Source organism: Lagenorhynchus albirostris, chromosome 13, assembly GCF_949774975.1.
Source record: "Lagenorhynchus albirostris chromosome 13, mLagAlb1.1, whole genome shotgun sequence".
In the NCBI taxonomy this organism is placed as follows: Eukaryota; Metazoa; Chordata; class Mammalia; order Artiodactyla; family Delphinidae; genus Lagenorhynchus; species Lagenorhynchus albirostris.
In genome coordinates, this window is record NC_083107.1 from 60631050 (window position 1) to 60643572 (window position 12523).

The 12523-nt window shown below is 40.9% G+C and overlaps 1 protein-coding gene across 5 annotated transcripts in view; it reads right to left on the reverse strand.

Annotated features, from left to right (window-relative positions):
• Positions 1-12523, reverse strand: part of CRIM1 (cysteine rich transmembrane BMP regulator 1) — a 208624-nt gene that overhangs the window by 68698 nt on the left and 127403 nt on the right. For all 5 annotated transcript variants that reach the window (XM_060169096.1, XM_060169094.1, XM_060169095.1 and 2 more), the window contains 2 exons: positions 7759-7941; positions 5110-5307 (listed from right to left, as the gene is read on the reverse strand). In XM_060169096.1, coding sequence (XP_060025079.1) covers positions 5110-5307; positions 7759-7941 — 381 coding nt within the window. The remainder of the gene's footprint in view (positions 1-5109; positions 5308-7758; positions 7942-12523) is intronic.

Here is a 12523-nt window from a genome sequence, read left to right on the forward strand (position 1 = left end):
TCCAGCCACAGCCCAAGATGAGACAGCAGATCAGATCTGACATCAAGACTAATCAGGGATGATGAAATTCTTATCTCCTGCATCAGGTGGAGATGGCCTCATACTTGTCCACATATCTTGCATTTTTCTTGTTGCGTCATCACGGTCATGTCATTACATCATGAAGCCAGTATTTCTTTCCCCAACACCTTATCTTACTTATATTTTTTTTTTTTTTTTTTTGCGGTACACGGGCCTCTCACTGTTGTGGCCTCTCCCGTTGCGGAGCACAGGCTCCGGACGCGCAGGCTCAGCGGCCATGGCTCATGGGCCCAACCGCTCCACGGCATGTGGGATCCTCCGGGACCGGGGCACGAACCCGCATCCCCCGCATCGGCAGGCGGACTCCCAACCACTGCGCCACCAGGGAAGCCCCCTTATCTTACTTTTAATTATAAAACAAACGGATATTTTTTTTCATGGAAAATGGCACCCTGTCCTTAGGGTCCCTCTGACATTAAGAATCAACTTAGACAGGATTTACACCTGGCATTACTGGGAAATCAACTAGCAAATTATTCTCAATACCTAACTGTGATATTAAAAAAAAAAAAGTCTAGCTGAGAACAAGGCAGTGGCACTTATACACTCTCAGCGCAGGTCTTAAAAGCAGTACATTAAATGTGACAGTGAGCATTAGCCTTGGAGGGTCTGGAGAAGGCCCACTTTAATTCTGTGATTCTGGACTTCAGGGGCTGAACTGAGAGAGGATAAACCACAGTTTATCCTGGGTGGGAGTCGAGAGCTACGTGCTCAATCAGGAGGGTGAGCAGTCAATCTGAAGCTAACTGGTCCAACTCACCTGTAGGCGTCTGGACCCACCGTGTGCCAAACATACTTCATATAACACTCTGCTTTCTGTTCTCAAAGTGCATTTTCAAATAGAAGCATTTATACATTAATCTTTCTTCAGTTCACCAGAGGTCAGCATCTGACCCCTTTCACAGCATTGGTTAAGGAAACCCTCTATCAGGGTCTGTTGTCTTATTCTAGTCTTTCCCCCTTCGCTAACTCACTCACTCATCATCCATTCATTAACCATTTTTGAGCACCTACTTACATGACAGGTGCTGTTTTAGGGATTCAAAAGCATACGGTAAATCCTAGCTCATGGGGGACGTAGCCTCTTTTAGGCTACTGGTCAATAAGTGCACTCTGTCTCAGAGGCAGTATCCTTGCAGGGGTCCAGAGCCAGGGCTCTGGTGATACACTGCTCTGCCACTTCCGAGCTGTAGGCCCTTGGGCAAGTTACATGACTTCTGAACTTTGGGTTCTGTGATCATAAATTGGGATGGCAGTACCTGCACAAGAGGGTAGGTGTGAGGATCAAATGGGCTGATGCTCTTAAAGCACTGAGGCCTGGCTCACAGTCACAGTGTGCAAGAAATGTCAGCTACTCTCATTAAGGGCTACAAACAAGATGATGCAAATGGTGCTAGATGCCGAGGAAGACAATTCTGCTGCCCTCCTTTTTTGTTTTTAGTTTGTAAGAAAATAAGGACATATCTCCCATATAGATGCTTAAACTGCAAACTTTATCTGCTATTTCTTGTGCTTCCATTCTAGCTTTTTACAAGGGCCAGAAAATAAAGATAATGCAATTGATGAGCAAGAGGAGATGTAGAGAAAAGCCAACAGAACAAACCATAAGAATACAGTCAGTTATAGACTTACAGACTGGGATGGCTTATCTGTGTACCTGAATTGGGTGTTGACACTAACTTGCTAAGACTTAATCAAGAGAGCACTTAAGTGCCAATTTAAACAGCACTCAGGTACTTATGAATTGAGTTAGCTGTCAAGTAACAACATAGTCTTTAAGGGCCCCCAGGTTCACATTCCCAGTCCTCCAGGAGTAACCAAGCACATTATGTTGTCATTTGGAAGGTATGTATCTCTAATAACAACAGCAGTCACAACAAGGCTCTTCCTCCCTGAAGGTCCAAACACACTATATTTGGTGATGCAGTAATTTATTTAGGAAGAATCTAAACCCACAATCCTTGTGTGGGGTCCCTGTCATCAAATTTCAGACTCTGACTATGTACCTTGGGACTGCAGCTAATAAAGGTGAGAGCCAACATTTGTTATGCAATTATGCACAGAGGAATTTACTGTGTATAAACTGCATAAATACCAGTCTTTCTGTTTCCTCCAAATAATTCTGGCTGATTAGTTATTACACAACAATGCCTTGCTTTTTTCTTATTCTGTCTAATCCTTTGGCTCTTCGGAAATCACCTGAAATTCTATTTAAATAGGCTATTGAATGACTGCTGAGAAAAATATTTTTCAATACTTCCAGAGTCTTTCTTGGATCCTGAAAACTAAGCAAGAAGATTTATTTGCCTTGCATTATTTTGTAAGTTTATTATTATTAATAAATAAGTTTATTACAATATTATTCATAGATAATAATAAACTTTTATGATCATTATCCTAAGCTGTACATTGTTTTTTTTATCCCCATGCCAAAAGAATCTTTTGTCTTCTGAACACATCTTAAAATGAGGGTGTCACTGGAGAGTAAACACAGTTTTATGTGAAACTTATTACTTAACTGACTTTAAAACAAAAACAAGAAACAGAAGATAAATTAGTTCTCTGAGAACTAAACAATGGAACCTTCTGCAAGGCTGAGACCAGCAGAGCCTAACAGCTTGGAATAAAGATGCCAAGTCTGGTGAAGTGAAGGAGACAATCTGAATGTGAGGCCTGAGAAGCAAATCGAGGATGAGTCTCAAAGGCATCCTTCCCCCGAGGTCCTCAAATTCAGGGGAGAGGGCAGGTGGGAGATCACATCAACAACACCCGGAGTAGCTGTCAAACTGCAAATGATCTCCTCCCCTGTCATCAAACTCCTGTGTGTCCCAACACAGGGCCAAAAGCCAGAGATGAAGAGAGATAGAAGGGAACTAGAAATAGGGGCAGGTGGAAACTGAGATGACCTCTGGGAGCAGAGGAAGCAGACAAAAATGTAGTTGAATCTGACAGACTTCAGTTGATCCCAGCTCAGCCACATATTGGCAACTGACCTTGGGAAAAATTATCTAAATCTCTCTAAACCCTAATTTCTTCATCTTTAAAATGGTATAATAAGGCCTTTGGCAGAGGGTTAATGTGACGATTAAATGAAATCAGGTACAAATAAAAAGCACTCACCCCACAGCACCTGAATGCAGACATTCTGTTTTTCCTGGTTTAATTTAAAACAGTCTAAATAGTTTCTTTGAAGTTTACTAGGAGTTATCCCTTATTTAGCTTTGTGTCCGATGTGGTATCTGGATTACGGAAGGTTCTTAATAAATTTTTTTGGAATTAATGGCTGACCCAAACTGTCACTCTTTTCTCAAACAGTGGAAGATTACAACGTGACCAAGCTGTTTCAGAGCCCAAACTCTAAGTGATCAAACTAACATCTACTTCCTACCCAAACATCTATATGACATAAGAATAAATCAGTTTCTCATACATGTAATATATATTTTTGTCTATTCACCAACTGCTTCCCTTCTCCACTCACCACAATGGATATGCTAATGACAGCCAAAGATGAGGGCAAAGGGTTTGCCTTTCTTACTTTTAGAAAAAGGGCCCTACTTTTTTTTTTAACAAGTTTTTCAAAGTCTTATTTTCAATCTAGACTCAAGACTCATGAAGTTCAAGAGTTACTGTTTACTGGATTTTATATATGTTTTTAATTTCTCTTACATTATCATGCACATACATATACTTACATATTTCAAACCAATAACAGATTGCCCCTAATTCCTAGGGATAGATATTCCCATCTTCATCGGCTTCAGAGGGCATCTTTCCTTGTAAAGCTGACCGTACATCATCAAACATTATTGCACACTCCTTTTTCCAGCACTGAAACGCTGCCTTCAGGGGACAGGAGGAGTATATGTGCGAGGTGGGTGGGTGATTTCCACAAATTGGTCATCTGGAAGCTATAAAGTTTTGGAGTGTGGGAGCTGCATTCTGAGCAGAGTAATGGTGAGGGAATTGGTGATGTCAAGAGAACCAGAATCCTCCAGCTTAAATTTTTATATGATTTTTAAGGTCTTTAATAATTCTAACCCCTCGGAAGTTAATGAAGCCAGTCAGGCAAACTCTGACGTCTGAGTTGATTAAAATTTCGGTAGAAGCAAAAAGACTTCTTGACAGAGGACTCAGTCTACTTGACCGAATTTCTGAAAAGACCTGTCAGTTCCTTAATAGCTGTTTTAAAAAATTCTAGAAGGATCCATCTTCCACAAGGACTAATTTTTGACCCACTTTAGTTCATTTCACTATGCAAATGTGCTTCTTAATGACGGACACTCTCTATTGGAACTGTCAGTATAGATATTCAATCTCTTGTCTGTACTAACAGACATGGACCAAGGATTAAGGCTGACTTGAGTAAGTGTGCAAATAATCCTCCCAGGATGGGGGAAATGGCCTGGAATAGCGGTTGGGATGGAAAGACTAGTCCAGGATATCTCAGGCTCTCTCCATTAAACAGGAAGAGAGGTAGTGAATGCAGGTAACCAAGACATAAGAAAAAGCCCGAAAGGAACTGCAAAGCCACAGCCATCGTGATATTAGAAGCAGAACGGACGCTCAGGGTGAGGACTCCAGGCAGTGAAAACCACCTTTGATGGCTCCAGGTTTTTCATCTAGTTGCCAGGACTCTTGGGCTTATGTAAGCATTACAAGTTGAACAAGCTATGCTTTGAGTCATGGGTCTTATTTCCAATTTCATTTCATTTCATCGTGTTGACCTTTGGATGTTAATCAGGCTTGCGGTGAACTGATTTAAAATGTATATATTCCTTGACTGTAAAGTATTCAGATAAGCATTATCTGCAGTGGCAAAATAAAGCCCACACTATTCTCACTGTAAATGTGTAACACTTCCCCCAAATGATTAGTTTGGGCTGTATAATAAATTCATCTGCAACTGGTAACAGCATGAAGCAGACATTATGCCTGAGGAAACAGAAAACAAGCAAGCACATACTGGTAGAAGCTTATCCAACACGAGATATTCGCCAGGGGCTCGTTAGAATCTACAAGGGTTACCTTCACACACAGGGCAACACTCCCCAGGCACTTTGACGGGGTTCATGCAGCTCTGTCCGCAGGCCGTCGCAACACAGTGGGGTTCTCCGTTGATGCACTGGCAGAACGTGCAGTCGTCCTCCCGCCACCGGTCCCCATGGGCACGGATCTGACCATTGGCATAGCAGCCAGCGGGATTATTGAAAGGATACACGGGATCTAAATTAAAACGTGAGTTCAGAGTAAGACTGAGGGCATTCTACATCTTATCTCTGCCTGCACCTAGAGACATTTTTTCCCCAGGTTCTCGTCATCAGCAGTTCTTTTCCAGCTGTGCTCAGCAGAAGCTCAGGGCCACAGGAGGTGTCTCTAGGGGGACATGCAAAAGCAGCTGTCATGCTGAATTTCTGTCCACCCATCCTGACACGGCACACAGGGCAGGGGATCTGAGGCATAAAAACCAATGTGCAGGTGTTATCATTTCATAAAGGCGCAAAACTTTGTGGATGGAGCTGTGGGTTGGTCGTGAGAAAAAAATGCCGATCCATTTTAGGCTCTGATGATGCCTTCTGAGTTGCCAACTTAAATGTTTATTATACCTCCATCTTACCTCCTGTAAGGTGGAAAGAATAATGCCCCATCTAACTTATAGCGAGCCTGTTATTTCTAGGACTAACTGAAGTCTATCTCACGGTGCCTGGAGGCACAGTGAGGTGTATACAGTTCCCTGCTGTGGCCTTATTCAGGACAGGACTGACACAGCTTCTCTAAACCATTCATGGCACTGCTTGTGCCCTGGAGGGAAAGCTGTGGACCTACGCCATTTTTCTCCCCCAAGCTGAGCAGTCAGGCAGCAGCTGAGGCTGGGGAACGCAGGTAGCCAAGGAGAGTGTAAAAAAGTTTTCTGAGGTTGCTGACAAGCACATAAATAAAAAATCCCCAAACATCCTTATAAATGAAAGCAACTAGATAAATCACTCAATGTTCTTTTTCAGAAACATAAAATCTGGCCTCAAGAAGCAAGCGCTGCTGTGCTGGAAGCAAAGTCCAGGCAGTTCCGAGTTTGGTCCTCTTTATTCCAAAGAGGTAGTAGGGCATTACAAGAGAGTTAGAGGGCCAAAACTGAAAAGCACGCAGTCACAGCTTCAGAAGGGCAGTCTGCCAGACATGCAAGCAGCCAAGAGACCTGAGTTAGAGAAGACTTTATAAAATTTCTTTATAAAAAATATTACACTGCATACTTCATTTCGACTTTGAGCCTGGATCTGAATTCCAGGAAGTGAGACATAACCGGATCTATGCCCAGACAACTCATTATGATTATTACACAGAGGTCCATATCTATGTTTTTACATGACCAACTGCTACATAGTTTCAGAGACTATTTACACACCGGGGGGAGTAGCTAGAGAACAAATCAATTGGGAAGGTTAAAAGTTTGATGTGACTTTCTTAAAATCCCTGATGACACCTAAGAAGTGAACCTCCTTTCTCCCCTGTTAGCAAAAATAATTTCTAACAGGGAAGGTGGCCTCCCTGCTATGAACCACTGTTCAATGTTAGGAATGTAGTTCGCATACTCTAAGCAATTTCATATCTTCAGTATTATGTGGCAAACAGAGCTCAAATATTGAAAAGAAATGGATTTAGAAAACAGAAAAAGTTATGGAACATGGCATGAAATCCTGTCCTCCCGTTTCACGTGTGGAGGTAAGGGCAGGGTGAGTGTCAGACATGAGACGGATGTGCCTGACTCCAGACTGAAGGTCTGTGGTCCGGGCGGGACAAGAAAGCTCACGTGATCCTCTTTTCTGGGGAAACAGTGTAGTGCAGTTAGGCCAGAGACACGGTCAGGCACTCACTGTTCCTGGCTTCACTGGAAACTCAGACAAGTGACTACTTTTCTGATTATCCTGATCCTTAAAATGTGTGGATTGTAGTATATGATATTCAGAGTTATCCTTCTGAAATGTTTATTACTTCTACATAGGAGAGACAGGAGGGTCGAGCCTGTTGGAGGAACATGGACCTATTATTTCTTGGAGGGAAATGGGGAACAAAGAGAAAGCAGGCCCTGGGGATCCTTCTGCCCAGGGCCACAGTGGACACTGTCTGAGCCTTGCCTTGGTGTCACCACCATGCCACACCATGACCCTACTCTCACTACCACACATTTTCAAAGGACGGGGAGCCCTGCTCTCACCTGGACTGGCATGGGTATCGGAAAGGAAGCAGGGTTGGTTCCTCTCTGAGCTGACTGGCTAAGGTGGTCAGTGACTAGGGCGGCCCTGTCCTAGCTGAGCAATCTGAGGGGAGCAGGGTGGGTGGAATTCTGATGTCAGGATGGAGAGAAAGTCCCAGGACTTGCCAAGGAACGGCTGGAACCACAGAGGAGGAACAGAAAGCACCTCCGGGAAACCTCACGTCCATCTGTGGAAACAGGTGACCGCTGTCTACACCCAGGGTGTAACTTCCCTCAGGGAAGTATTGACAGTTTCACACAGTCTACCTAGCATTATCGAAGTCCTAAAAGGTAGACCATGGTGACAAAAAACGGGAACTTCTTCAATCTTCCTCTATTTTGGAGTGAGACTGAAGTAGGTCAACTGTGATACTAAGTCCCTAAACCATGTCTCTTCTTCTTATTCTCTGATTGGCACCTGTCCTTACCTTCACACACCGGGCAGCACTCCCCTTCGGGCACATAGTATCTCTCGCAGTTCAGCTCACCACACTGGGCGGTGAAGCAGATGGAAACACCCCCTTGGCATCGACAGAACCGACAGTTGTCCATTCGAAACATATCCCCATCGCTATACTCCACATTGTTGAATACACAGGCTGGCTTTGTTTCTAAAGGAGTTAAAACAAACATGGCAGATTCAAAGTCATTTCTCTGGTGTCCTTTCATATTTTTCAAACAGCCTCTAGAAAATACTGTCTGACAGCAGGTTAAAATTTGATGGAAATTTACTACACTCAATATAATTTTTTACAACAGAAGCAACAAAGCAATGCAAAGTAAAGTAGAATAAAATAAATAAAACACATCACTATTCTCATTATACCAAGGAATCGAAATTCCTCTTAGTAAAATCTATACTGGCGTCCCCTTATCCCAAATAAAAGTAACCATGTGACCATGAAACACATTTCTGATTTGTGCTTTAAAAAGATTTTTTGTTAAACAAAACGTTTGTTTTGTTAAATCATTCTCTACCCTCAAGTAAATGATCCTGCCTCCACATTAGGTTTTGTTCTGCCTCAAAAAATTTATTTAGGCCTTTTAAGAGGTTATGTTCTTCTGTTTCTCCAGTGTTTTCTCCTAAATTCTTTTTTCTATCCTGTTTAACAATCTGTAATTATAATAGTGCTTGGCCTTTAAAAAAAACACTTTCTACATGCATTATTTCACTTAATCCCAATAACAAAGTCTGATGTAGAAATACTTATCCTGAGTGCAGAAGTGAGGAAATCCTGGGTAATTTGCTCAAAGTCACACATTTAGCAAATGATAGAAGCAAAAACAGTAGCTCTTCAACTAAAACCTTGTACTCCTTCCATTGTGTTTCAAGGCTATGTTCTGCTAAGGACTCAAAGCCCTGCACTTAACAATTCTCATAATGACACCAATGATTTTAAATTGTTTCTCTGCCCTAAAACACTCTCACTAAATCCATTTCTTAACTCTAATTTTGGTTGACTTAAAAGAACTCCCACCAGACAAAGACATCATAAGAAAAAGAAAACTATCTCTTATAAACACAGAGATTAAAAAAATCCTCAAAAAAAAAATACTAGCTGACTGAATCCAGCAACATATAAAAAAGATTATATACCAAGTGGGATTTATTCCAAGAATGCAAGGTTGGTTTAACATCCAAAAATCAATTAATGTAGTACAACATGTCTATAGAATAAAGGAAAAAAAACACAGGATCATCTCAGTTGACATAGAAAAGATATTTGACAGAAGTCAACACTCTTTCATGATAAAAACGTTCAATAACTTAGGAGTGGAAGTTGTTAAACAGCAGCTTGATAAGTGGCATCTATGAAAAACCCACAGCTAACATCATACTTAATAGTGAAAGGGTGAATGCTTTTCCCTTTAAATCAGGAACAAGACAACGATGTTCACTCTCACCACTTCGATTCAACTTTGTACTGGAGGCTCCAGCCAGGGCACTTAGGCAACAAAAGGACATAAAAAGCACACGGGCTTCCCTGGTGAGGCAGTGGTTAAGAATCCGTCTGCCAATACAGGGGACATAGGTTCAATCCCTGGTCCGGGAAGAGCCCATATGCCGCGGAGCAACTAAGCCTGTGCGCCACAACTACTGAGCCTGCGCTCTAGAGCCCGCAAGCCACAACTACTGAAGCCCACGCACCTAGAGCCCGTGCTCTGCAACAAGAGAAGCCACCGCAATGAGAAGCCCGCGCACCACAACGAAGAGTAGCCCCTGGGCTTCCCTGGTGGCGCAGTGGTTGAGTCCGCCTGCCAATGCAGGGGACACGGGTTCGTGCCCCGGTCCGGGAAGATCCCACATGCTGCGGAGCGGCTGGGCCCGTGAGCCATGGCCGCTGAGCCTGCGCTCCGCAACGGGAGAGGCCGCAACAGTGAGAGGCCCATGCACCACCAAAAAAAAAAGAAAAGAGTAGCCCCTGCTCGCTGCAACTAGGGAAAGCCTGCGCGCAGCAACAAAGACCCAACACACCCCAAAATAAATAAATTTTTTAAAAAAATCACGCATATGAGAAAGTAAGTAGGAAAACTCTCTTTACCTGCAGATGACATGATCTTGAATTTTAAAAGATTCTAAAGAATCTACTAAAAAACTAGTGAACAAAAAGTTCGGCAAGATTTCAGGGTACAACTGCAACTCAAATAAATTGTATATCTACACACTAGCAAAGAACAATCTGAAAATGAAGTTTAAAAAAATTCCATTCACAGTAGCATTGAAAAGAATAAAATATTTAGCAATAAATTTAATAAATGAAGCACAAAACTTGTACTTTAAAAACTAAAAAGCGTTGTTCAAAGAAAGTAAAGAAGGCCTAAATAAATGAAAATATATTCCATGTTCATGGACTGAAAGATAATATTGTTAAGGTGAAAATATTCCCCAAATTGATCTATATTTTCATTGCAATCTCTATCAAAATCCTACTTGGTTCTTTTGTAAAAACTGACAAGCCAATCCTAAAACTCATATGGAAATGTGAGGAACCCAGAACTGCCAAAACAACCTTGAAAAGAAGAACAAAGCTAGAGGACTCACACTTTCTGATTTCAAGACATACTACAATGCTACAGTAATCAAGACACTGTAGTACTGACATCAGGATAAATATACAGTTCAGTGGAATTGATTAAGAGTTCAGAAACAATCTCTCATATTTAGTGATTTTTAACAGGGTGCCAGGATAATTCACTGAGGAAAAGAATAGTCGTTTCAACAAATGGTGCTGGAGCAACTGGATATCCACATGCAAAAGAATAAGAATGGACCACTATTATACCATATACAAAAAATAACTCAAAATGAATTACAGAACTATGATCTAAACGTAATAGCTACAACTATAGAGCTCTTAGAAGATAACAGGAGTAAATCTTTGAGACTTTGTAATTAGGCAATGGTTTCTTAGATATGACACCAAAAGCATAAGCAACAGAAGAAAAAATAGTTAAACTGGAGTTCATCTACTTTTGTGCCTCAAAGAACACCATAAAGAAAGATAACCCAAAGATTAAAAAATATTTGTAAATATCTGATAAAGGACTTGTATCAGAATATATAAAGAACAACAATAAAAACAACCCAATTGAAAAATAGCAAATATTTGAATAGAAATTTCTCCAAATAAGATACAGAAATGACCAAGAAGCAGATGAAAAGATGCTTAACATCATTATTTATTAAGGGAATACAAATCAAAGCCACAATGAGACATCACTTCATATCCTAGGATGGCTAAAATGAAAAACATATAGATAATAACAAATGCTGACGAGGATGTGGAGAAACTGAAACTCTCATACATCGCTGGTGAGGATGTAATGAAACACACAGTTACCAGAGGATCCAGCAATTCTACTCTTAGGTATGACCTTATCCAAGAGAAATGAAAACATCTATTCACATAAAAACTTGTACACAAATGTTTATAGCAGTGCTATTCATAATAGCCAAAAAAAACCGGAAACAACCTAAACGTCTATCAACTGATGTATGAATAAACAAAATGTAGTATATCCATGTAATGAAATATTTCTTGGCCATAAAAAAGGAATGAAATTTTGATAGATACTAAAACATAAATGAACCTGGGGAACATTGCTAAGTGAAAGAAGCCAGTCAAAAAATACCACATATTGGATATGATTCTATTTATATGAAATGTCCATAATAGGTACATGTATAGAGACAGAAAGTAGATTAGTGGTTGCCTAGTACTGGAGGGTTTGGGGGAAATGGGGAGTGACCGTTAATGAGTTTGGGAATTCGGGGGGGGATTGATGTAAGTGTTCTAAAATTGATTGTGAGGATCAAACAATTCTGTGAATACATTAAAAACAGTGAATTGTGCAACTTCACTTGGTGAAGTGCATGGTATGTGTCTCAATAAAGCTGGTAAAATAGAAGTACTTCCAAGCTAAAGACAGTTCTCCTGAGCTAATGCACCCTGTTTAATAAGATGGGAAGAACCAGATCATGAGACACACAGCTTTCATGGGCTCCTCTGTCCTAACGTCATTTCTCCATGTCACCTTGGATATTCGAAATATTTGAGACTTTCACTGCATTTTGAGTATATTTACATTTGTTTTGTACCTGGACAAACAAGTACTTTCTCATTTGATTTTATAACAATCCTGTCAAGAAGACAGAACAAATATTAATAGCCACTTCTTCAATGAGGAAAATGAAATTTTTAGGCAAATTGACTTTTGCCTAAAGTCACATAACTAGTGTGAGATGAGCTGTGTGTCTATATTTACACAGGCAGTAAATGTGCATGTCTGAACCTCTTCCGTAGTGTTGGCTGGATATACTGTTTCTTTTTTTCAGAAAACTCATGTCAGGAAGAATCATCTAATTACAGCTCAGAATTTATTATACTTTTAGCTAACATACTAAACTGAGCTGGGATTGGAAGAAACTGGGCAGCTGGACCACAAGTTCTAAAGTGTAGAAAATGGAGTGCTTTTTATCAATCAAATTTGCATGCTGTGGAAGGAGGCAAAATACTGCATTCTAACAAAATGCTGAGCTTCCATTCAAACTGAAGAAAAAGAAGTATTTTAGAAACCAATTAATATTAATTATCAATACTTATTTGCCTTAATCAACCACAGCTACCATCTGGGTGAAGCCACAAATCTTGGTGTGAGATTTGAAGGAGTGAGAAGGGAAGGCTGTGGTTA